This window comes from Drosophila persimilis, unplaced genomic scaffold (assembly GCF_003286085.1).
Source record: "Drosophila persimilis strain 14011-0111.01,24,50 unplaced genomic scaffold, DperRS2 tig00000191-arrow-pilon, whole genome shotgun sequence".
Lineage (NCBI taxonomy): Eukaryota > Metazoa > Arthropoda > Insecta > Diptera > Drosophilidae > Drosophila > Drosophila persimilis.
In genome coordinates this window covers 8,912,008-8,937,635 of record NW_020825298.1, presented here as the reverse complement: position 1 = coordinate 8,937,635, position 25,628 = coordinate 8,912,008, and the positions used below count along the sequence as shown (strand labels likewise).

The 25,628-nt window shown below is 41.5% G+C and overlaps 7 protein-coding genes and 1 pseudogene across 9 annotated transcripts in view; 5 read left to right on the top strand and 3 right to left on the bottom strand.

Annotated features, from left to right (window-relative positions):
• Positions 1–566: 566 nt before the first annotated feature.
• LOC6589433 lies at positions 567–1,529 on the bottom strand. Its single transcript, XM_002014824.2, has 2 exons — positions 1,476–1,529; positions 567–1,423 (listed from the first exon to the last, which is right to left on the bottom strand). The coding sequence occupies exons 1-2, from the start codon at positions 1,527–1,529 to the stop codon at positions 635–637; spliced, it is 843 nt and encodes a 280-aa protein (XP_002014860.1). The 3' UTR covers positions 567–634.
• A 383-nt stretch (positions 1,530–1,912) lies between these two features.
• On the top strand, positions 1,913–4,351 carry LOC6589434 (trans-1,2-dihydrobenzene-1,2-diol dehydrogenase). The gene is made up of 5 exons (XM_002014825.2): positions 1,913–1,942; positions 3,050–3,285; positions 3,350–3,641; positions 3,707–3,953; positions 4,021–4,351. Exons 2-5 carry the CDS (start codon positions 3,078–3,080, stop codon positions 4,279–4,281), a joined length of 1,008 nt encoding a protein of 335 aa, XP_002014861.1. The 5' UTR covers positions 1,913–1,942; positions 3,050–3,077; the 3' UTR covers positions 4,282–4,351.
• A 982-nt stretch (positions 4,352–5,333) lies between these two features.
• On the top strand, positions 5,334–6,621 carry LOC6589435 (trans-1,2-dihydrobenzene-1,2-diol dehydrogenase). Its single transcript, XM_002014826.2, has 3 exons — positions 5,334–5,751; positions 5,813–6,189; positions 6,285–6,621. Exons 1-3 carry the CDS (start codon positions 5,373–5,375, stop codon positions 6,537–6,539), a joined length of 1,011 nt encoding a protein of 336 aa, XP_002014862.1. The 5' UTR covers positions 5,334–5,372; the 3' UTR covers positions 6,540–6,621.
• Positions 6,622–8,071: 1,450 nt separating this feature from the next.
• On the bottom strand, positions 8,072–11,743 carry LOC6589436. Its single transcript, XM_002014827.2, has 3 exons — positions 11,464–11,743; positions 9,067–11,089; positions 8,072–9,002 (listed from the first exon to the last, which is right to left on the bottom strand). Exons 2-3 carry the CDS (start codon positions 11,008–11,010, stop codon positions 8,388–8,390), a joined length of 2,559 nt encoding a protein of 852 aa, XP_002014863.1. The 5' UTR covers positions 11,011–11,089; positions 11,464–11,743; the 3' UTR covers positions 8,072–8,387.
• A 1,912-nt stretch (positions 11,744–13,655) lies between these two features.
• LOC6589437 (ras-related protein Rab-5B) lies at positions 13,656–20,070 on the top strand. Of its 2 annotated transcripts, none has more exons than XM_002014828.2 (6): positions 13,656–13,881; positions 17,237–17,680; positions 17,762–17,882; positions 18,750–18,918; positions 18,981–19,094; positions 19,211–20,070. In XM_002014828.2, the coding sequence occupies exons 2-5, from the start codon at positions 17,415–17,417 to the stop codon at positions 19,079–19,081; spliced, it is 657 nt and encodes a 218-aa protein (XP_002014864.1). In that variant the 5' UTR covers positions 13,656–13,881; positions 17,237–17,414; the 3' UTR covers positions 19,082–19,094; positions 19,211–20,070. The 2 variants fall into 2 exon arrangements, with proteins under 2 accessions (XP_002014864.1, XP_026844235.1); XM_026988434.1 differs by lacking the exon at positions 13,656–13,881 and adding an exon at positions 15,048–15,100.
• A 1,330-nt stretch (positions 20,071–21,400) lies between these two features.
• Positions 21,401–22,016, top strand: LOC6589438 (annotated as a pseudogene).
• Positions 22,017–23,120: 1,104 nt separating this feature from the next.
• The window catches only part of LOC6589452 (protein eyes shut), a 70,092-nt gene continuing 67,584 nt past the window's right edge, over positions 23,121–25,628 (bottom strand). The window contains exons 13-14 of the mRNA XM_026988374.1: positions 24,190–24,726; positions 23,121–23,674 (exon numbers count right to left, since the gene is read on the bottom strand). Of these exons, the coding sequence (XP_026844175.1) occupies positions 23,487–23,674; positions 24,190–24,726 (725 nt within the window). The 3' untranslated portion in view covers positions 23,121–23,486. The remainder of the gene's footprint in view (positions 23,675–24,189; positions 24,727–25,628) is intronic.
• LOC6589455 (MKRN2 opposite strand protein) overlaps positions 24,046–25,628 on the top strand; it is a 73,331-nt gene continuing 71,748 nt past the window's right edge. For both annotated transcript variants that reach the window (XM_002014833.2, XM_026988375.1), the window contains exon 1: positions 24,046–24,138. The gene's annotated coding sequence lies outside the window, so the exon portion shown is untranslated. The remainder of the gene's footprint in view (positions 24,139–25,628) is intronic.

Below are 25,628 nucleotides of genomic sequence, written 5' to 3'. Positions count from 1 at the left end.
AAAGAAAATCAGGGGATATTTTTGTTAGGGAAAAGCTTACAGGTGAGTGTTTCCCCCCCTTCCCCCGCTATCCTACCTATCCTACGCACACCCACACATACGCCCGCCTCCCTGACACACGCACACGAGAAACTCTTTGGACAATCGATCAGCTGTTTTTGACAACCGCTTCTAGTTTATTGCTATCTCATTCGCGCTTACACATGCGCACGCATTCACGGACGCACATATACACACACACACGCACACTTTCAAACACAAACGCACGGCATACAAACAAAGCACAATAGAAAGAAAAAAAAATCGTACCAAATATCGAAACAGTTTTCACTAGTTTTGAATGATGACTGATTTTTACTTACTTTCGCGTTAACACACTTCCATTTTGTGTGAGTGGCTTGCTTTGTTTTTGTTCAATTTTTTATCAAAATAAATTTTTCCTCTCGCGTATCTGTTTGCTAGAGTTGTCAACGTCCTCACAGAATAGAGGTGGGCAAACGACGATGGTTTTAAACCATCGATGGACCCCAATTTCGATGTTTTCCCACCTCTATCACAGACAAACCTTTGAGGGAAGATTTTAAAATTTAATTTTCCGAATAACTAATGGCCAAAGAGGGCAATTTCATGGAGCCTACTCCTCCTCATCACTGAAATCCTCCTCTTCCCTGCGTTTTCTTGTCTTGCGCTCGATTTCGCGGGCATGCAGGTCCTTAAAGGCCTCGTATTCGGGCAGTGTGACATGGCAGATCTTTGTGGCGAAAGTCTTCTCTGATGTGTCCGTAATCTGGTACAATCTATGGTTGGTGGTCGGCTCATCGGGATCTGCTTTCAGTGCACGTGGCTTGAACAAGCCCAAGCGCACCAGGAACTGGTGCCGGCAGCGCAGTTCCTCAAAGGCCATCGATAGTCCCGCGGATTTGACCAATTCTGGCACCTCTATGCGCATAACATCTATGATATAGTCTAGTTTTTCCTCTATAGTTTTCTCGGATTGCGCCAGCAAGTTGGGGCTGTTCATCAGCAGCTTCCACACATTTTTGTTGGTCGAAACACGACTCTTCAGGAAGCCCACGTGGGAGAGCAACTGGTGGGAATCGCTGACGTCCAACAGCTCAGGATATTTGGTCAGTAGCAGGTGCAACAGAGTCTCCCCAAACTGGCATGCACGCCAAATCTCCAAGCTGCTGATGATGCGCTCTGGCGTGCGTCTCAAAACCGCCGGATTGGCGGTAACTATGCGCAGAAAGTTCACGGTTGCCAGACCATGATTTAGGAAGGTTTCATGGGCACGACGCCACACTTGTTTTGTGTAGATGGATAGTGTGGGTTCCAATTTAATGGCCTCCTCGATGTGGACCTGCTGCAGCTCCAATATTTTCGGTGCAGCGGCTTTTATGGCAAAGTACCGCGTGCATTTTAGCTGAAGTATTCATTATTTAAACTGTTCTTTTGTTGCTCTGTTATACGCTTACCTTTTTCTGTTGACTTAATGCAATTTGCGGGTTAAATAATAGTTTTCTTAGCATACTGCAGTAAAATTATTGTAAGGGTGCTGGTTCAAGTGCGAAGTAGCAACAAAAACAAAACAAGAAACAGCTGATGCGGTCTCGTTCTTCTTTGAAGTAATATTCTTAGCCCATTGGGACCCAAATTTAAATAGCCATGAAAATGGTAAAACTTAAAAAACTGGTGAAAGCTATCGCAATAATTATATGTGTCAAGCAAAGAGGATAGATGAATCTACAAGGAGAATTTTCAAACAGAACAGGTTTTTGTGTGTATGAAAATTTCATCAAAATCATATGAGCTTAGGCCCGACATGGGTTAACGTTCCCGTGAACGTGCGCACCGTTTTGTTTATAAATAGAACTGTCGTTCTGTGAGAGCTAAAAACAGTGGAAAGTTTTATCCAACCGCATAGTTCTGCTCCAAGTTCAGGGTAAGAACGATTAAATTAGATTGTGGGTGTTTGATGGCAACGTAATTATGAAAAAATAACATTTGCCGGTTGACAGGCGTTCAAGGTTGTGCGGCATTTAAATATTCAAAGTGCGTTGTGAAATATAAGGAAATCTAATTAATATTACACGTGTGCAGCGGAAATGTACAATAAATGCAATTGTTTAAACACCTGTTGACAAAAAAAAATCAACTGCAAAATACAGATCCGTTTCCAGGGAAACTTTAAGACACAGTGTCGACTAGAATATTATGACCGCTTTCTTAAGAGGACAACTAGTAACTTATCAAATTTTTTATCAGCTAAAATCACTTCTATAAAGTTTTAGCCCTTTTGGAGTTCCCCGTTTAATTACCCTGGAATTTCCAACTGAAAACTAATCAGTATAGTAATTACAGAAGCGTCTAGGGTACTAGAACCATCTTCGTGCCTGACAATATCAGTTACAGTAGCGTCTAGGAAAGTAGAACACCTTTCGTGCATTGATTGGAAAAAATAGAGAGAGAGCAAGACCTCAATTATTAAAGCAGTAGATGTAAGTTCTAGAAAGTTAAAGGTTAAAGGACACACGAGAATAAAAGTTACAGTAGCATCCAGGAAGGTGGCTAACATACCTTCGTACATCGGAATTTTCTACATCTGGAAAATACCCCTCTTCTCCCACTCCAGGTGTGCGAATATCAATGACAGTGGCATCTGGGATACTAGAAACACTCAAACAAAAGTTTCAGTTGTCCAATAAAAAACAATCTTTGGATGAACCAGCAATACATTGCTTTCAGAGGGCTCGCTCATCGTTATTTGATAGTAATCGCACCTGAAATATGTCAAGTAATGATGGGCGTATACCTCCCGGCAAGGTCAAACTCAATAACATTGTGAAATAAACCGATTTCCTTCTGTAAATTAAGATTCAAACAAAATGCACAGTAGAAGATAAGCCCCATAAGTATTTCCAGAGGGGGCTCTCTCTCTCTCTCTTTCTCTCTCTTAACTGATAAGAGACAACGCACCGCACGGACACACACCTCTCTTTTTCCGTATTTAATAAACGCCGCACACTGCCGGCCCACCATTCATTCGCAGATCAACAACGAAAGAGCACTCGATAGACATGGCAAAAATCATACGTTGGGGCATCGCATCGGCTGGAAAGATCAGCGAGGATTTTGTGATTGCATTGAGCACACTGCCTGCCAGCGATCACAAGGTCCAGGCTGTGGCCGCTCGCGCTTTGGATAGGGCACAGGAGTTTGCCAAGAAACATGAAATTCCGAGTGCTTATGGCAGCTACGAGGAGTTGGCCAAGAGCAAAGATGTCGGTAAGTACCAAGAGCAATATATACCCTCCAAGAGGAGTATTAATGGTTTTCTTATTTCCCATAGATATCGTCTACATTGGCACCCTTAATCCCCAGCACTATGAGGTCTCCCTGCTGATGTTGAACAGTGGCAAGCATGTTCTCTGCGAGAAGCCTCTGGCCATGAACAAGAAGCAGGTGGAGGGCATCCTGGCTGCCGCCAAGGCCAACAAACGCTTCTTCATGGAGGGCGTATGGTCACGTTTCTTCCCTGCCTACCAGCGTGTTCGTGAGGCGATCTCTGGGGGACAATTGGGCGAGGTTAAAGAGGTTGTGGTTAACTTTGGTTTCCCCCTAGGCAATGTGGATCGTTTGCAGTGAGTGACAGTCACCCTTTCCCTCCGATTTTTTTTTTGTAAATAATTCTCTATTTTCCTTTAAGGAAACGCGAATTGGGTGGAGGAGTGGTCTACGACCTGGGCGTGTATACAATTCAGGTTTCGCAGTGGGCCTTCCAGGAGAAGCCACTGAAAATCGAATCGAGTGGCACCACCAATGCCGAGGGCATTGATGATGATGTGAGTTCCACTTTGACCTACACCGGTGGACGCACTGCACGCATGCGATTCTCCTCCAAGGTAAAACTGGACAACACCGCTGTGATCAAGGGCACCAAGGGACAAGTGACGGTAGGCATTTGAACAGCCGCGTATTGCCAGATAAATGGTTTTTAATTGTGGATTTTCCTTTGCGTAGCTGATTGATTTTTGGTCCCCCAACAAACTGATCGATATCGATGGCAAGGAGAAGGAGTGGGTTCCGCCCAAGGGCAAATATCCAACAAATTATGGCAATTCCGAGGCCATGCGCTACGAGGCGGAGGCTGTCCGCCAGTCCATACTCGCCGGCGATGTGGAGAACAAGAACGTGAGCTATGCTGACAGCCTGCTCATTGTTGAGATTCAGGATACCATTCGCAAGCAGATCGGTGTGCTGAATAAATTCGATGAGGAATGAATTTATAGATTGTATTAACCCATCAAATATATTAAATATTTTTTTAAATAAATGAAAACACTTAAATGTAGCTCCATCTTAGCCATGTGGCACTTGGGAAACTCCTCTCTCTCATTTCGATTTAACAAACACTGCGATAAGGGGCGAGAATATTGATTGTAGAATGACATTCCCATAGGTCGATGCTCAAAATGATTGGGCACAAAAGATCACGTTTTCATTGCGTGATGGAATTCGTTCTTAATGAAAAGCGAGGCGCAGAGGCAGGGTTTCTCTTATCTTAAAGTCTAGTGGGGTTTCTATATCTTATCTGGCGGGAGGTCTAGTACGCGTTGAGCTAGAAGTTCTAAAAGAATGCAACAAACGAATTCTTAAAGGAGTAAATCCAAATGCCGCACATAAAACCTATTGTAAATCTCTTCTTTTCCATAAAATTCTAGAAACTCTTAGTTCTTAGCACTATCAGCATTTGTTTGTGGTGTTTCTTGGGCTTCTAAATATTTTGCACAACTGTACTTTTTGCCTCACTCGTAGACTTTTATAGACATTTGTGGGTTATCTTTTGATAGTCTGAAAAAAGGGGCTCGTCTTCTGAGAGATAACGAGCAATTACGCCATTTGTCCATTGTTTTAATGGCGTAGAACACTTGAAAGCTAAAGAGTGCCTCTAGAGAGATTCCCAGTAGACCTTGAGATGCCTTCGAGAACTGAGAGCGGAAATGCGAACATATTTACAGAGAATTACATTTATCTATGATAAATGGATATCCAAAAGAGAACAGAATGGTAATTGAAGGGGTTTCCTTATAGTAAGAACCCTACCTATAAATAGCTTACAATATAATACAATTTAACAGTTTCCCTTTCCCTTTACATCCATCATCATCATCCCCGTTTAGAGGCTTGTGCTTGTGACTTCTCTCTACGATGAATGTCTCTTATCAGGCGGAATGCAATGAAAACTGCAATGAATGCAGATGCCATGGACTGATAGTACAGGCCGCCAACTCGGGACTACGTATCATTATAATGGCGTCAGTAGCAGTCCGGACACGAGCCAGCGAGACAGAGACTCTCAAATCCACGGAACGATGCAGAGCCAAACCAATTTGAAATGGGGTATAGCAGCCGCTGGTAGGATCACCCAGGACTTTGTCACGGCTCTAAACACCATCGAAAAGTCGCAGCATGTGGTTGTGGCTATTGCCGATGTGGATGGCCCGAGGGCACAGGAGTTTGCCCAAAGAAATCAGATCCCTCGTCACTATGACGGTTTCGATGCCTTGGCTTTGGATCGAGAGGTGGATGTGGTGTATGTGGGGACGCTAAATCCCTTCCACTATGCTGTCGTTCATCTGCTGTTATCCAGGGGAAAGCATGTGCTCTGCGAGACACCTATGTGTCTGGGTTTGGAACAGGCCAAGGAGCTGTGTGTCTTGGCAGAGCAGCGTGGGGTTTTCCTGATGGAAGGTAAGACTTGGGAGCGAGAGATTTAAGTAATACTCAAATGGAGCCTCTTTCTTCTATTCAGGCATGTGGTCGCGCTTCTTTCCCAGCTATGATCGTCTCAGGGAACTATTACAGAGCGATGCCATTGGGGAGGTAACCCTCGTGAAGGTCCAGCATGGCTTCCGCTTGGCACATGTAGAACGTGTCTCCAATCGAGATCTGGGTGGCTCCATTATCCTGGATCTGGGGATCTATGCCTTGCAGTTGGCACAATTAGTGTTTGGCAGCTCTCCCGTAAAGATCCTCCCGAATGGCACGCTACTGAACAAAGATCGCGTGGATGTTCAAACCGAGTTTATACTGGACTATGGCGAAGGTCGGCGCATGGTGGCTTTGGTCACTGGCCTAGAGAATCTGGAGAACGATGCCATCATTGTGGGCACGAAAGGCGAGATTAAGGTGAGCTCTTATCTCTCTTTGTTGCACCATTTGACCTGCAGATCAATGGAATTATCAGTGGCGTTCACAACATTGAATACTTTTTCTTTCGACAGCTCTCCAACTATTGGTGCTGCACACAGATGACACGCTCCAATGGTCCGCCCGAAAGCTGGCCCTTGCCCAGGGCTAAATTTGATTTTCATTATACCAACACCTGTGGCCTGCGGTACGAGGCGGAGGAGGTGCGTCGCTGTATCGAGAAGCGTCTGCTGGAGAGTCCAAAGTTTCCACATGCCGCCAGTCTGGAGATTATAGCCATTAGCGATGAGATGAGGCGACAAATAGGTGTTACTTTTGATGAAATCTAGGTACAAGAATATAGGGATATAGGGATAAGTATTTGTAATCGATTTTACTTCAGAAAAAATTATACTTTGAATTTCACAGATATATGAATGATTTTTATAGAGTCTCTCAAAGGTTAGACTACTGAAATCTATTAAAAGTCTTTTCGAAATCTTCTACATTTGGTGCAAGTGGAATTTAGAAGAAAGATAATTATTCATTTTCGTCTTTAAACTCATTATTCTAGCATTTATAAGGAAAGAAATTTGATGATGATGTGCGTTTTTGTCCATTCTTTCAGTTTCTTTTAACTTGGCAGATCTGTTGACATTAGGGACATTGCTTTATGGTATTATGGGTGGAAAGAGAGAGATACATCGCGCATCAGATATTCGATACAAGCATATAGGTTTACGATCCCATTCGATGAATGTGTTTATTTGAGCTTGCCCAATGCAATATTTACAATGCAGCGACACCCATCTTTGGGCCATGCCACATACACGGCGTATGTGTAATGCGGAATGTGGCATCTGGCAGGAGCATGTAGGATGGAGGATGGAGATGATGTGCCTTAGCGTGCTCGTCTTCTTGGAGTGCAAGAATAAAAATTAGGATATAACTAGGTTGATGTTGTGTTTCTTATCCTTCTCTCTGTTTTTCTCCATCTATCATGACAAATGCGAGCGATATAAAGAGAGATCGTGGAGGTTAAAATCCGCCACGAAGACTACATTCACATGGACTACATTTTTGTTTAGGATGTTGAGATTTACCTTTATTTATGATGGCGATGGCCTCGAGGAGAGTTGTTAGATCCTTTGCATTCTCTGATTGCGTCCGTATGACCGACAGACCTTTCTTCTTTTTCCAAGTGTAAATGCAGTGGTTTTAGGAGCTGAAAGAAGACAAATATTTTTACTTTTAAACAAATATTTTGTGGAAATAAAATTGGGAATAATTTTCTTAATTGTATGTAGTACAAAACCTTTATCACTTCACAAATCCAGTAACAGTTCATTGAAATCTTGTTCTATATTTGTATTCAATATTTATTTAAATAATTTGCAATGCTTTTTCCTTGCTTTGTTTTTTTATTATATTTTCTCTTTCATTTTGCATCGGTATCTTATTTTCATCTTTCTTTCAGCTTTCTCTTTGCAATCAATATACTATATAGAGCATATACAATATTTATAAATCAATGTCTAATGGTTATTGTTGCTGCCATTTCTTGTTAGGAATTAAATATTTAATTAAAGGTCGGAAATTAGTTGAGCTTAAAGACTAAATGAATACTTAAACGCAGCTTAAACCCAGAGGATAAATAGAAAGTTCATTAATTAGTTTGGTTTTTTGTAACTAAATGCAAGAATACAAAAAAAAAAAAAATAATAATAGTAATGAAGATATTAATGTTACTTTCAGATCTTAAATCAGATTTAGACACACAATTATATTTTGGAAATTCGTTGGAACTAACAATAAATAAGGAATTTCAAACATTCTTTCCTTAGTATATTCTTAACACAATAATTAATTTAGAAACAATGTCTTAAGGGGCTAGAAAACATTATACATCATATAATTTGTGAAAAACGCGTTGGAAACGAAAAACTTAAGCAACAAAGTGTTTAAATTACATTTTTCGCACTTACGAGATTATCTAGAACTTTTTTTTCTTAACAATAAAAAAATGATTTTTACAAGGGTGTGTGTGTGTGGAAGGCTTGCCACTGCCACTGCCATTGCCGTCACCGTCATCGTCGCCTTAAACGTAATGAAGTCTTTTGCTGTGTAAAATTGCTATAAAAACTATTCCCAGCTCTCTCTCTCTCTCTCTCTCTGTCGGTTGTTCCCATACGTTTATTTTATGCGGTTTCGGTCAGGGATTGCACATCCAGCGGCTGACGGGGTTGTGGAGCAGGTGGTGGCAGTGGATTGACGGCTGCTATCGTTGGCATTTTACTCTCCACCACCGCCACAATGGGCGTGGGATTGACGAGGGGCGGTGGCAGCGCCTCAAAGGTCATGCAGCTACGCTGCGAATCCTCAACAATGGGCGGCGTGTCAATGGAGTCGATCGTAGACGAAGTAGAGCTGGTTATTACACCGCTATAGCCCTCAGAGACGGCCACCAACGCGGCGGTGGTATTACGATTGTGCTGCAGCAGATCATTGATCTGGGAGAGGCGCGAGGAACTGGCTAGCGGTGCATTCAGGCTGATGAAGTCATTGGTCGTGGCGGAGGCGGTGGAGGAGGAGGTGGTGGTTCCACTGAGGCGGTTGCAACTGCTGCCACTAATCGACGAGGCAGCAGTCATGGAGGCGGCGGTGGTTTGGTATTGGGCATTGCTCGAGGCTGTCGTTGTGGCATTCCCAAATGGTGGCGCGGAGGGCACCGAACAAGAGCTAAAGCCGCCACTGGGTGCCACGGCAACGGGTGATGCTGAGAGCGGCTGATAGGCGGACTGGTAGGAAGTGAGCTGCAAAAAGAATTGCAAATTCAAATCAAGGGATATCCTTTGGTCTGACTGTTTTGTCACTTACCTGGGCACTGCCATAGCTCAGCGATTGATAGAGCTCCCCGTAGGAGGGTGTGGCGTTGCTACCGCTGGCAAAGAGACCCGAATCCAGACTATCCAACTGGGCATAGGCCGTCGCATAGCTGCTCTGTGGCTGCTGGGGATTGGTCGGTATAGGAGGAGGCACCACCACGGCTTGCTGTTGCTGCTGGTAATAGCTGACACTGCTCTCGGGCGTGTACGCGGGGGAGGCATAACCCGAGCTATAGTTCGACTGCGTTTGCATGAAGTAACAATGGGAGGCCGCGGCCGTGGGGGATGCCACAGCACCACTGGGGACCCCTGTCCCTACGGAAGAGTACGTCAGGGAGCTGCTCTGCGGCGGCTGTTGCTGAATGTGCCCCTGGGCGCCCTGACGCTGCTCCAGATCCAGCCGCATTACCGTGTGGATATAGTGGGTGCGCACACGCGTCGGATTGAACTCCACGCGGCCGACGGTGTTGCCGCAGGCCTCTCGCGAACAACCGCAGGGGAACATGGAGCGATCCACCTGGCATTTGATGCCCGCCTGGCTGCAGGCGCAGGTCTCCGGGTCGCAAAATTCGCGGCACGAACAGCCGCACACTTCGCGCGAGTTTCGGATATCCCGGCATTCGATCTTTTCGCTTGCATCGATCTTCCGCACGCCCGCCGCCTTGAGCAGGGCTCGCCGCTGCTTGGGCGACATCGTGGTCAGGAAACCATTGGAGCCATCGTCCGCATCCGAGCCACTGCCCTCGCTGAGGAAATCCTCTTCCGATTCCTCAGTGTCTTCGCTGCTGGAGCCTCGAGGCTGCACATCCTGGTTCTGGCTGCGATGGGCACGCCTCAACTCGGCCGCATGCTCCGCCAGGGTCATCGTTTTGAAGGCAATGTGGCGCGCTCCCATCCCGAGGGTACAACCGCCGAGGGTGGGCACACAGCTGAACCCCTGCTGTCGAGGGAAGTAATAGATCTTGACGTTGTCAAAATTTATGCTGCGCTTTGGACGTTTCTGTGCGGCGACGGTGCTAGCTGCCGACAGTGCAGTACCGGACATATCAGGCACCAGATCGATGGCATCGCTTTCGTTATCCTCCAGACGACGCTTCAGATTCGAACGCTTGGGCTCTGGCACCACTGGCTGCTCCTTGAGCGTGATTCTGGTCGTTTCGCTGCCCAAACCAGAGTCGGAGCCACCGTCCCGCATCTCATCTTCTTTGGTCTTGGCCCGCTGCTGCTTCGCCTGGGGCACGGGGCAGCTGCTGACGTTGCTGCCACCAGCACCACCACCACTGAGGGGTTCCGACTCTGTGTTGAGCTTGAGCCAAAGCAGATCACCGCTGGTGTCCACCTCCTCGTTGGTGGTCACCGAAGACGAGTCCAGAATATTGTCTATGGCCAGGGGATCCTCGGAAATATTGTCCGATGCAAGGGAAGAGTTGAGGAGATCTGAGTCACTCAGGACGATAATTTCGTTGTTGGGAAAATTATCAAGTTCCAGGAACTGCTCGTCGAGTTCGCCATCGTTCGGCGTCCCCGGTTCGTTGGCAAAGTCCGCCAGCTCGTCATCCATCTGGAGATTGGGCGGAAGGGAGAGCGGTGGAAGCGGGAGTTGCAGGGGCAGCCTTATACCAGCCATGGCCTTGGCCTTGGCAGCATGCACTTTAGTGGCATCGATTATGGATGTCTTGATTTGACGTTCAATGTCATCCTCCATGATGTACTCTTCCTCCTCATCCTCTTCCTCCAGCAAGAGCCCACTGTCTTGTCCCTCCTCCTCATACTCGATGCGTCGCCTCGTCGCCTCATGGGTATTCAATGGTGCCACTGCTGCTGCTGCTACTCCCGGTGCTGTGGATGTGGGTGTGGGTATGGGTGTTGTCGTTGGGCTGAACATGTTGGAGCTGCTGGCATTTTTTTGTATGTACGTGAAAATCTTCTTAAACATGCTCCTCGTGTGTCAGCCGCCAAACGGGTGGGGTGGAGACCTAAAAATCTGGGTTTTACTGCCGCAGGGCCCGCAACATCTGTAGCAAAAAATGTGTGGAATTAGCGAAAATAAATCAAAAAAAACTTTCCTATAGTTTATATAATATAAAGCAGGAGGGGAGGCAGAAAGATATACACCCTCCGATCGGGTGTGTATATATAAACGTTATTTGAGACGACTTCCTGCGACCACCGGTGGGCCACCGCCCTGAACCCATTAGGCAGGAGGGGACGAGACCGATCCGATCGCTGGCTTAGAACCTTTTTACTTGGAACTTGTGTCTTTTTTTTTTTGCTGCTCGTTATTTCAACAATTTGAGAAAGCAAATTTCCACTCGAACCAAAACTTAAAATCAATAATGTTTAGGTACAGCGTGTGGGCGGAGAGAGGGCGGGTTCGGGAAGGACTTACCTTTGCGAGCAGTACGCTGAGATTTTTATTTACGTGAAGGATTCGGTGGATTGTGGGTTTTTTGTGGCTCCTTTCTGGAATTTGCGTTGCAGCTGCGATGAAAAGTGCGACGATGCGAGAGACAGAGAGAGATGACGAAAGGCGCAACTGTGTGTGTGTGTGTGTGTGTGTGTGCGTGGAAGGAGGCGCTTCAGCGATTGGCAATCGATGGGCTGTGTCTGAGTGCGATCTCAGTTATTTTACAAGACAAGGCTGTAATTTTGTTTTCTAAAAACTATACAATTTTTACGCCGTTACTTTATTTTTTTCACTTTTTTGCTTTTTGCGAGCAGAACCTCTTGCAGTGTGACCGCAGACTTATAATACCCTCTGAACATCGTAAATATACCGTCCCATTTTCAAATTATACCGTAAATATACCGATGAAAAAACAAACTTATCCCTTTATTTAAACAGGATAACAGCTTGAGTTAAACGTCCATCCTTCCCTTTATCTATGCATAGAAAGGATCACGATATCTTTCTCCTAAACTGTGCTAAAGTTCTTCGAAATGCATAATTTTCTTGGAGAGTATTTTAATACCTACTTGTCGACATCGTTCTCTGTCCATGATCGGAAATCATATTCCTCGATTTTGATATTCGGTTTGGGATTGCTAGCTAGATAGGACCCTCAGCACTAAATACATAATTTTATCCCATCTATAGATCAATTTTCTAATAGATATGCTAATTTTGGTAACTCCTTTTTATTGCAGTTTTTCTAAAAACTGTTTAAGCTAATAAAGTCAAAGTGGAAAGACGTACGTGTGTATGAAATGTTACGTCATGGTTGCTGGTCAACAGGTATTCACTATGAGTGTGGTTATATTTATACCCTATTTCATTTAATTGATATTCAAAATATGGTTTCCAAGCTGATTTGAAACGAAATCAGTAATGATCTTTTCTCACATTGAATTGTTTTTTACGTATTCATACATTTGCATTTGCTTGTATTCCGTATGAACATCTCGATTCCGATACCTATTCTCAGGCTCTGTGGGAAACCCATAAACTTTAAACTGTCTAGTTTCTGTATTCGTAAGAGTCTAAGATGACAAACATTTCCTCAATTCTATAATATCCTCTTTTCGAGGGTATTCAGAGAGAGCGAAAAAGAGAGCAAAACGCGCTATAACCCGTTTCGGAGAAAGCAGTTCAGTTACCGATTCTATCGACTGGATACGAGTACTTCGCGCCAAAGAGAAATTGTTTGAAAGTGAATGAGTGGCAAGGATATAAATGCATTCCAGTGGGTTAAATTATGTAGGGAGCACGGCTTGAGAGCGGAAATTAAACAACCCGCGTGTGGAGGTAACGTAAGTATACTTTCAACTCAATTTCCACATCAAAATCGAAATGCTCTTGCAGTTTTTCTCGTTTTCCCTTGTTATTGGTGCGAATCTATCGTGGCTAGTGATAGCTGGGTGACGGTGTCAGCTTGTTTATAGCCAGTTCTGGTAATTTTTAAAGTTCGATTTCTGGAAAATTTTGAAAATTTGTATTAGCTAGAAAATGGATATTTAACCTATATAATTAGCTATATTTTGCTATTTACTCTCTGTCATACGATACGTTGCAAACTTTTGGGCTAAATTAAGGACTTGGATGAAAAATTCATCCATGCTGCAGGGTGCAGCATATATGTTGACCATTTGAGGTATATTATACTTTTCGTATATTTTTACCTCTCTTTGTAAATGATGATGGATTGGGTGGACCTAAATTACTATTATTATTTGTACGACTTAACTCAAGTTGTTTTCCAGGTAAAATAAAAGGGGTTTAAGTGGGCTAAGTTCGGTATATTTACGGAATACTTGGAAAATAAGACGGTATATTTCTGAGGGCCAGACGGTATATTCTATTATTTTATCGATAAGTCCATTTTCGTGGATAAAAAGAATTGTAAGTTTTAACAATAACCTGGGCAAACTAATTGCAAAAACAGTGATAAACGCAATAAAAAACACAAGCTGCACCTGGGATAGACATAAAGTGCAAGTAACGATGACGTCTCCTGCGAAAATGATAAAAACAAGACTCGGACACTGGGAACTCAAAAGTCAATCGCTTCCCGTCTCTGTCTGCGTGCGTTTGTTGGTGACTGGGTGGGGAGAGTGTTTCAATAATCTGTCTAAAAACAAAGTGCCCTGCTGGAAAAGGCAGGAATAAACGTGCATAAATCGATTCTCGCAATAGCAATGTGTGTGACAATATGAGAATCAAGTGTTGTAGCCCAATATTGCGTTGTTGTTTCCCCATTAATTAAGAAAGTTGTGTAAAATTTTTTCCACCATTATTATCGTCATCGATAGCCGAGCAGAGGATAGAAAGCAATGAGAGCGAGTGAGATAGACGGCCATGAATTTTTGGGTGCGTTTTATTCGAGCGTGTGTGGCGAAGCGAGATGGCACTATGCACTGCTGCTGCTCCAACTGCAGCGTGCACAGTGGTTGACAATAGCGCAATAAATCAGTTTCCCATTTTCGCGACTATAAAGCCAGTGCAACACAGGTGTAGGAGAGGCAGCTGATCCGGGGTCTCATTATCTGTCGAATAATATGTACTCTTTCCCGCTCCAGGCAATGGAAATTGCTTGTTCTTTGTTCTACTTGGTTTTGCGTCTTAATTACAGTGTGTGTGTGTTTGTGTGTATTTATCTGCAATCCGTTTCTTATCGTGCCAGTCACTGCACGACCCCTCTCTTCCTCCTCCGTACTCCGTGAGGCTGGTTTACTTTTTCCACAAAATATTTCCCTTGGAGCCGAAATGTAAACAAAATCGCATAATTTTTTCTCAATTTCCATTTTGTTTATATTTGTGTGTTATTTTGCTAAATTTGCATTTGTGTAATTGAGAACGCTGTCGAGGGGACAAAGGGAGAATTGATTTATCGTACACTACAGTGCATCCATACGTACATATGTTGGCTGCTAATTGTATTCCTATTCTTCTTTTTATGGACGTCCGTTATGCGTGCTGAGAAAATTGCACTTGTTGACTTTAAAGTGAGACAATCTTACAGTCGAGGGCACACAACTAGGTCTTCGATATAAATATTTTTCCAGAATTTTTCCACTGCAATAGTTTAGTTTGATGTGCTGACTTACAATTCTGTTATTTGATCGTTTCATTGGTTCTCATATATACATATCTCTGACCATTTATGAAAGCAAGTCAATCAACTAAATGATTCATATTGCCTGAGGTACTATATTCGAATAGGACTTTTTTTTCTGCAGTAAAACTCTCGGTTCTGATCCTAATTCATTGACCATTGCTGTGTCGTAAGTGCGTGTTTATGTCTCTCTTCTCTACTCTTTACCGCTTGTTCTTTCTCTCTTCTGTGTCCGAGTCCCATGTGGATGATTGTGTGGGTACGGTACTTGTGTGAATGACGCATCGTCAGCTGTTTCAAGACCAAAGCAGCGCCAGCGGCAGCAGTGTGGGTACCGTAATTTCCTGAAACCAAGCTGGAACGTTGTTTTATATTTTATTGAATTTTCCGCGGACGGGTCGAAGGCCAAGAGGCCGGCGTTAAGTTTTAAAGTACTGTACATATTTAATATTTGCTAGCAATTTCCGTATGTGGGTGAGTTGTTTTACCGCGTTGCCAGCTGCTGCGTTTTTGCCCCTGAACTCTACGATATGGCAGTTTTGGATATTCGCTTTGAATTGTTATCAATAATTTAAGTTAAGGCTCTTGAATTGTTTCGAAAAGTGTCTTTCTTGTGTGCTACCTGGAATATAATAAAATTGCGATAAAATGCAAAATACGTCATACAAACAAAAAAAAAAAAGCAATTGCAAGCAACATTTATCTCAATTGAGCGAGTGACAGAGTGAGAGCTGACTGGACAAAAGCGCAAATCGGCCGCTTACCAAGTGCTAGAGTGAGAGAGAGTGAGAGTGTGGCTTGACAACTTACTGTGCACTTTGCTCCGTAAGTCTCTCTACAAAAACAATGGAAGCGAAAGAAGAATATAAAACAGTAGTAAAACTTGCTTTACTGTTTTTTCAATGCTGGGAGAGAGAGGCCTGTTATCTCTCTCTTCCCTTTGGTTAATTTAATAATGCTCAGCAACAAATGTGCCATGCTTTTACTTTCTCTCTACTCGCTTCTGCTGCTGCTTCTCGCGCTTCTTTCTGCCCCTCCCACCCGCCGACTGTTTAATTTATTTTGCATTGATTTTTATCAGAGAATCTTGACAGCATCCGCCAGCGCAACGCAACGCCCCCACTTTGTGCTGCTTCCCTTTAATTCCCCACGCTCCATTCATTCACACTCTTCTCTTGTCACTCTCCGCCCTGTGCTCACTGTACTCTCTGTTCCACTCTCTCCCACTTACAATCTCCGCTATGCGCTCGATTTCTCTACCAACAATAATCCCGCATGATTTGTATACTCTTTTGACCGAAGGTATGGCAAATGTTTGCAACGAAGAGAGATATATAAATTCTGGGTGATTTAGTGAGTTTTTGATGGGATACAGCTACAGAGACGATAGATCTGTAAGGGTATCAAACACTCGACTGTCGGTGTTGGATTTTTGATTTCCTTGTTTTCTCTACAACGATCCCGCATGATTTTTGTAGAGTCCGATCCCTTGGCTATGTCCATTATGTACATTTTAGCATTAAGATGCTAATTAATTTGTGGAGATTTCAGTTGAGTAAAAGCCTTACTCGTACTTGAGAGGAAATTTTTGGTTTTAGATTCGATAACAGACGGCAAATGTCGAATATGATTCATAAAAGTGCCACTGATAACAGATAGTGAGGGTCGACACCCGTGAATAATACGAGGCGTCCCCTTTTATACTTTATATATGTATTGTTATTCATGTCTGTTGTGTTACGTACCGCCCTCGAAATAAATTATCAGAAAAATACACACTTATGTACTACGATTATTATCAACTAAAGTAGCTAAAATTTTGGTAACAGATAGATAACAGAGCCTAGACCTAGAACGATAGAAATTCATTTTTAGTTTTGTTTGAAGACAAAACCGAACAAGAAAGAAGAAAAAGCAATAATTGCGCTTAAACAAAATTTGTAAGGCTTCCGTACCACACACCCCGCCATTACCATGTGTTTGAAGTATTTTTAGTTGTTGCTAATTGTTTGTTTATCCATTTTTGTCGTTTCGTCTCGTTTCGTTTCGGTTTTGTTGCCATTATTTAAAAACATTCTTGACATTGAAATTTTTCTCTTAAGTCGTATCTTTATTCGCTTTTGGGATTTCTAGATGATCTCATCTCGGGGCTATCATATGACATGATAAGGGCATGATATATACAGAGATGGAATCGCAAGAAATAAAAATGAAATTATTATATTAGTTTGGTTAATTTTAAGAGAATTTATTAGTCAAATCATGTCACTAGATGCTTAAGTGAGTGCCATACAAGGGCTTAATGATGATAATTGAATTCAATTTGTGCTTTCAATGCAACCTTAAGGGCGTTTCGCTTTCTATTTCAATCAGATTTATTGATTGCTATGCGCGCTCTCTCTTTCTCTACGTTCTCTCTCTCTCCCTGATGATGCATATGGTCGGGGACATACATACATATGTACATACAGATGTATGTACATATCGAATTAAATTGGTGTTTAGTCTTGTCCGTCATTAAGTAAACGAAAGGCGCCACTCTGCCTCCGTGACGTTTCATATTTCCACAACACAACAGAATAATCCATAATGTGCCTCTGCTCTTTTCAGATAATATACACCCCATAGCAACATACACACTCTGAGAGGGAGTACACCGCACCATACCACACCACAAAATACAGTGACCGTCCGATAAAACCGATACACCCCGCATCATCAGTTTTGCATTGCATCAAAAAAGCAGAAAAAAGAAAGAAAAGAGCCCGACGAGCGACACGGATTGATCATGGCCACAACACCACGCAGCGGCGGTGCCGGCTCTGGAACGGCACAGCGACCGAATGGAACCTCTCAGAACAAAAGTTGCCAATTCAAGCTGGTGCTCCTGGGCGAATCGGCTGTCGGCAAATCGTCGCTTGTGCTGCGCTTCGTCAAGGGACAATTCCATGAATATCAGGAGAGCACGATAGGTGCGGCCTTTCTAACACAAACCATTTGCATAGAGGATACTGTGGTGAAGTTTGAAATTTGGGATACAGCCGGCCAGGAGCGGTAACTATAAATCGGATATACAATATATATTCATTCGTATTAAATCCTAATGCTTCTTTCGGTTTTCGTTTCGTTTTGCAGATACCACAGCTTAGCTCCCATGTATTATAGAGGTGCGCAGGCCGCCATTGTTGTCTATGATATACAGAATCAGGATAGTTTTCAGCGTGCAAAGACCTGGGTCAAGGAACTGCATAAACAAGTGAGTGTACCTTCGAGGCAAGGTCAATGCAATCGCATGCAGAAGAATGTTTTATTCATGGACATACATACATTTACGAATGTTATTGCCATTTATGATTGTTAATTCTCTTTGTTGTTGCCAATTGCGGCCCCCAGATGAAAGGGCATTGAACTTATTTCGTGGCATCCGGGCATTCATTCACGCCTCATTGCTTTCATACACTTGACTGGGGTTTCGATTTGATTTGATTTTTTCCAGAAGGTAGATTTAGATAAACCTTGGACTATAATCGATTCAAGAAACTATATTTTCATGGGTATTTATGGCCCTATTTTGATTGTTGTAGTTCTAATAGTTTCCAAGAACTACTAGGCAGAAGGTTAGACAAATTTAGATGGTTAAACCCACTATGCTGTTGAGCCTTATCCAGAATATATAATTTATCAGTTGTCAAATTCTTCTTTCATGTCGTTTGAATTCCAATGTGGAGAGTTTAGGGTCTCCTAGATATAGTTGGTTGGATAAAAGTCCGACAAAATCATAGATCTTAAGTATGATGATCTTCCTTCTGCTTGAACTCAACGAGAACTGTGGAAAAAGGTATAATTTACTATAAATTAGTAGAGACAGGCATTTGATCGTATTAATATTGATCAATGATCATATATTAATATGTACGAAATACGGATTTATCTAACGAAATATATAGTTCTTATGCTACCAATCGATCTTATACCTCTGCAATCTACAAGAACCACATATATGTTAAACAATGATAATCACACAAAGGGTTTCCTTTACATTACTGAATATAGGATTGATTCAACACGTAATTTTTGAAGAAATTCCTATTAAATACTTACGTTTTCCCATTGTTTTTGTCAGGCCTCACCAAACATTGTCATTGCGCTGGCCGGCAATAAGGCGGATCTGTCAAACATTCGCGTCGTGGAGTTTGATGAAGCGAAGCAATATGCCGAGGAGAATGGTTTGCTGTTCATGGAGACGTCTGCGAAGACGGGCATGAATGTCAACGATATCTTTTTGGCCATTGGTAAGCCATTAAATCTATTAAATAATCTATAGGGTAAATTAATTCAATTAAAATATTTATAGCCAAGAAACTACCTAAGAACGATGGCGCCAACAATCAGGGAGGCAGCATAAGGCCGAATGGGAATGAAACAAATCGACCGACGAACAACTGCTGCAAGTGATGTCCCTTTGTAGGTGAGAGTCTTACGATTGAATATGTACAATAGTTCGATTAGCAGGATATATTGTGGATTTGTTGGAATCACAGTTTTGATAATTCAACTAATTATTTTTTTCATTCTTTCTTTCAGAAAATGAAATTTCCAACGAGAGATTTGAAAAGTTTATGCTGATAATTATAAATAAAAAAATTATTTAAAAATTTAACAAAAAAAAGAAAACCGAAAAGAAAAAAAACACATACCTAAAAAAATTGGCTCTCATAGGGGCAAGAAATTAAATTTTCATAATTGATTGGTGATGAGATGAGAACCGAAAGAAACATTCTAATAAAACAAAACCATACAATATTAATTTTAAATTAAATATAAAACAGAAAACAAAAAAGGGAGAAGCCCCCAAGCTCCACCTCGCTACCCATTCATTTATAAACGAAGCGAGAGCGATTTCCATATCTGACACGTCTAGAGAGCCCCACAACAGATCCCCCAGAAAATGTGCTAATCAGAATTCCACACACACCCACAGACACCATAAACCATTTCAAATAATAATAATTATAATAAAAAAATACAAAACGAAATTCAATTCGGTGGAAGAGAGGAGAAGGCGCGGAAAGGTTATTTTGCATAGTTCGCATCGTGTCGTAGAAAAGTTTGAAATTGTATTGTATAAAAAAGAAAAGAAAACAGCAAAGAATATTTGTAAAATTTACATTTTCGTGTAAGTTTCTAAAGCAAAAAAGAAATTCCAGTTGCAGTTGTTCTCAGCAGCGTTCCAAAAAATAAGAGAAAAAATGTTCAGATCCAAGCGGCCGATGAAGAAGATCCTCGCGCGCGTCCGCACGGATCTGCGGCAATGTGTGTGTCTGTCTGGCTCTGGAGTGCGGAGAATCGCCTACCCCCCGCCTCCAAGCTGCGACGGACACGTGTGATAGTTGCAATTTATATAAATTATATATACACATATGAGAAAAAAACAAAAAACGAAACCAACAAAAACAAATTATTTCATAATTTTTAACTTTTTTTTAATGTTTCTTTTTGCATTGAGTTTATATTTTTTTCCACATTCTAGCAACAATCGAAGATTTAATGCTATTATCTTTAAACAAACAAACAAAACTATCGTAAAACCATAAAGAATAAAATAAAAAACTTACATCTAGTATGCAATTAAGCGAAGGATGGAAAACGGATGAAACGAGTAAAGTGAAGTCTTTAAAATAAACCTTGAAATACTTTACCTAAATAAAAACAAAAAAAAAAAACGAACCACACTCAATATACCACAACAAATTCTTGTTTGAATCGTGCCACACCCAATCAACAATCTATTAATTTTCCAACCGCAATTATTTATATTGTAATTTGCAATCACAAAGCAATCGAATCGAGATATCCAACAGAACAGCCCAGAACAGCTCCCACTCGTACTTGTTTCCAATTTATTATTTCTATGTTGTCTGTATGTATTTAAATTTAACATTTATAATAAAACGAATGCATCGTATATACTTATATATATATATATATACATCTATATATGTATATTAAGTCATTCGATTTGAATCGAGAATGAAACGACATGGCACGAGTGCAATTAATCGTTTGTGGTTTTCTCTCATCGAAAGCTTTTCTTAGAACTCGGATGATACTTTCGCTTTTTATAGAATTTTTGATATGGTTTTAATTGGAAGTGTGTGGGGGATACTTTGAAGAGAGAGTAATGGTTAGTTAGGATGTGGGAAATAGCATTAGATACAGATACTCTTTATATTTTCTTATTGTTCGCTTCAAGGAGACTGTAAAAAGCTGTGTACTTTCGATGGCCTTATCCGGCATATTGATCCACGCACTCGAGACGCACAAGCAAATGCTGCAAAAGGGAATTTCTGTGAATGACACAATACAATTGTGCTCGATTCGATACGCATAAGTGAATGCTGCAAAGCGAGCTCCAGAGAAAAAAATTGACTATATGTGGCAAAACCACATACATTGCAAATTCAAACAATCTGCTCATCACTGCTTTGGATTAGTTAAGTTAATAATAATTATGATTCAAACTGTTGGGAAAATTGGAATTTCGGATGATAGTTTGGACAATTTTAGTTACTAATAGAGAGATATATTATTATTTAAACCTTCCACCAAAGAGTGCTTTGGTATGGTTCCCAAAGGGCATTCGATTAATCACATAAAGAAGTGATTCACAGCCGCAAACTTCTGCCAGTGAGAAATCGAAGACCTTGCTGGAGGTTTTTCTGTGTCGCTACAATTAGAGCAGAACTGAACCTCCCTGAGCGTAGACACAGCACAATGTTGCCGACAGACTACGAAGTTGTCATCTTGGGAGACTCGAATGTGGGCAAGACAGCTCTGATCTCGCGATACATAAAGGACGAAACGCCAGAGCGCGGACAGCCCACGGTGGGTGCTGAGTTTCTGGTAAAGACAATATGTGAGCCCCATCTAAATACGAAGCTAAAGATCTGGGATACGGCAGGTCAAAAGTGGTGAGTGGGCTTCAAACTTCACATCTGGCTAAAGTTCTACAGATTGGTAAAGTTTTAAGGAAATTTTGCGAAGATATTATACAGACTTTCAAGGCGCTTTACTTGTATACGACATACACAATCGTCTGAGCTATGAGTCCGCGAAAAACTGGGCCGTCGAACTCAAAACAAAGGTAAGATATGACCCTTAACTGATATGTATTTTAGGATAAGAATAATTTCTTGATAATGAGAAATTTCAGCGCTGTACACCCAGGATAGTCATAGCTTTAGTGGGCCATAAGGCTGATATTACGGATGGTCGAGCTGTAGGCACCATTGAGGCTGAGGAATATGCCAAAGAAAATAGTTTATTCTTTTGGGAGACTTCATCTGTAACAAATCTGAACATAAGGGAATGTTTTCTAGACGTGGGTTAGTTTTTATCGCTACACATCATTTGTGCTTATATATTTTAATCTTCTTTGATGCCTCTTATGGACTAATACCAGTTTTAGCTATGAAAAAAGCTGAAATCTGTTGTTGTTTCGAAGGGATAAACCGATCTTCCTGGTATTTATAGGAGAACATTGTGGAAGAAGAAGCTGATCAAAGAATCTATGATCAGGGATTGTCATAAGGAACATCATTATTGTAAGCACATGTTTTTGGATATTACTTGGAGTCGATACTCCATAAACGCCTGCCAATAAATAATGTTCTCAAATCATTTTTGGTTTATTAATATTTTTTCTAATTTCCGTTTTTCGTTTTTTATTATCTTTTTATTTAAAATTATAACTGATTAAGTTGTCTCTCGAAATAAATACATACTTAATGTACTGCGATTTTTTTTGTTGGTTACAATTTACCAATTGATTTTTTCATGTATTGTATATCGTATTGTATATATATATAAGTTGGTTTTTGGTTTCTTGCTACTTGGTTTTTTCCATTTATAAGAATAATTATATTGTATGATTTTCATAACTATAGATTTTCCCGTATATGCTTCATTTCATTTTTTGAGTTAGTTCATCAAGAGAAATCATAGTTTATAGAGACAGACAGAGATTATACGCTAACTTACTACAAGGCAACTAAATGGCTTCAATCGGGAGAGCTTTATGCTATATAACGTATACAGATAACAGGGGAAACAATACAATATTATACGATCCTAACTAAAATTGCATCTCAAAGTAGAACAAATAAAAAATGGCAGAAACGTAGGGCAGTTTCGAGTATCGAATCAAAGAAGAACACATAATCTGGATAGTCTATCATATATAGTAGAGTTATTGTAACAATCAACAGAAAAACAAATATACATTCTCATAATTCAAGAATCTTCTGGTTTTTAGAGGGGGGCTGTTATCCATTATTCCACTTGAAATATCACTTACGTAAGAGAAGTTTTATATCTGTATCTGGTAATCGGTATTTTCTAGATTTAGTTTTTAGATCCTAAACTATATAATTTTGTCTCAAGAGTTTAGTGTCTTTTTTTTTTCTTTTATTCAATTAATTTTGAATGTCCCCAATTTTTTTAAGTCTAAGCTTTTTGTCTTTTTTTCAGTTTTTTTCAGTTTTTATTTCTATAAAATTTACAAAATTACGTTCCATTTTTCTTGTCTTTATATCAATCGATCTTTAATCGATAGCTTTTGCCCCAAAAACTGTGTATATTGATGCCCGGGGAATCGCTGTCGCTCTCGATTCTCCCCATTTTCTCTATATTCTCGTCTTAACACTTAGCTTACAAGTAGTTCTCTCTTCTTCATCATCATCTCTCTCTCGTCTTTTCTTCGGTTTTGCTCATTCTCCCGTACTTTGGAATCATGAAAATTCACAATAATCGCGTTATTCTTTTTTTTTTGATTACTTTTTACTCGTTTCTTATTTGTTTTTTATACAACAATCGGCTCATCACCGTGGAGATCACAAGAGCCAATATTCTCGCCCTGGTACGCCGAGAAATCGCTGATAATGGCCTTTGGTTCGGCCCCGAACTGTATGTCCTGCAGGCAGCCCTTAAAGGGCTCAAAGTAGCGCCCCTGGGTGCGCTTAGTCACCGAATCCAGATTGGGAAAGCCGCCTGTAAAGGAAATTGGTGGTACATTTAGTATGGGTTTGAATTTGAAACGGTTACAGTGCTGCTTAACGCCTTAATAGCTTTTTAGTTGCGCTTAACAGCACGCTGTTATGTCTTACAGCCACCTGTTGCGATTAACGGCTGTGTTTTTTGGCAGGAATTTCGTGTACACTTTCTTGATTGTCTGTGTTTATGTTTATTAATTACATGAATTAGCTAAACTCCACACTTATTTCGTACTAAATTTACTTTCTAGCAGAAACAGCTGTTTCTGTGACTTAAGTTGGCAGCCCCGCTTGAGTTTGCTCTTTCTCTTTCACACTCGACAACAACAGTCACGCTCAAAAATCCAACACAACAAGTGTTTCGTCGGTCTTTAAGCGTTTGTTTATGTTTTTTCGGTGTGAAAAAAGTGCTTTATATGGTGGAGCGAACAAACAAACAATTGCCAAGTGTCTCAAGTGCCGGTGAGTGCTAAATTCTAGTTAAAATTAAATCGAAGGGCTGGAAGAACTCACCCAAATAAAAGACATCCTCATAGCTAATGGTCGGCTCTTGGCCCGCTGCTCTTCGCCTGTTGGCCAATGCCGTGGCCTGCGTTGTCGTTGTTGTTGTTGCCCCATCCCGCCGGTTGCCGTTGCCGTTGCCGTTGACGTTGCCCTCCGGCAATCGTTCCGTAAAGATCACCTCTCCGTCCAGCTGCAGCTCCAGCCGAGTGCGATCCAAGAGCACACTCGTCCAGTGCCAGGCGCCATCGGCTATGAAGCCACTGGCCGGGGCCTGGACCGTGTCGTTGTTGCTGCCCAGGAGATTGCTGGCCAGCTTCAGGTGACCGTTCTCCAGGCCCAGGCCCAAGAACTTGCGGCGATCGTGCTCGCTCCAGAGGAGCAGGCCGTCCGGCTCGATCGTGGAGAAATTGAGGCTGATTTGAATGGCTTCGCGGGGTCGCACATAGAGCGAGGGTCCGCGCCGCTTGTCTTTCATGGGTATGCGCGGTGGCGGCAAGATCAGGTAACTGTTGCCACGGAAGCTCGGTGTTGTTGGTTTACTCATGGCTGTGGCGGCAGAGAGGTAGAGAGGGGGAAATGCATTAAACATATTGCATGCGATGCGATACGATACATAATTAAATTACAGCATCAGTGGCAGTCTCAGTATCTGTATCTGTATCTGTATCTGTAATAGACTCCACTCCGACTGCGGATTCAGTTTTCAGTCTTGGCTTCCAATCTCTGCCTCTGCTTTGGCTTCACTCTTAGCTTAAGCTACTACTGCATTGTTCAATCTTCATCTACACCATCTTTATCCGCATCTTTTGTTTCTCATAATGAGTTAGCTCTTTAGACCCTGATCTCGTTTGTTCCTACTTCAATAATCTCCATCTTTTACACAGAAAAAAAACGTCGAAATCTTTTAAATACTTAGAGCATAAAAATATACAATTTTCCAAATACGATTCAGTATTCAGATTAGGATATCTTTTCATTCCTTACACTATTTTTTCAGTCTATAGAAGGGATCGTAATAATACAAATTATTTATTATACAATTTGTATTATGAAAATTTCTATTCTGAAACAATTAATTTCCACAATTCTGTTCCTGGATAGTATTTATCTGACATATTTCTTTTATATACGTAGTGTCCCGAGAGTTTTTGACTGTCAAAGACCTGATTTTCCCCCCAGAAAATGTTATTACCAAAAGTATTGACATTTCAGTGGCACAAAAATATATTATTCTCTGTCGGTTTTAATGTCTTGTCGGGAAACAAGTAAAATGTACCTTCAGGATGTCTCTTGTCTCGTAATATCAATGGCAATGTGAGTGACAATAGAAAACATCTAAACTAAAGTATATTTTTTAGCTGGAATATTTGTCTGAAGATTTTCTCAGTGTACTGAAGACTTGCCTAATCTCTAGCTCTCGTCTTGTCTGGAGTTCTGATTTTCCATTT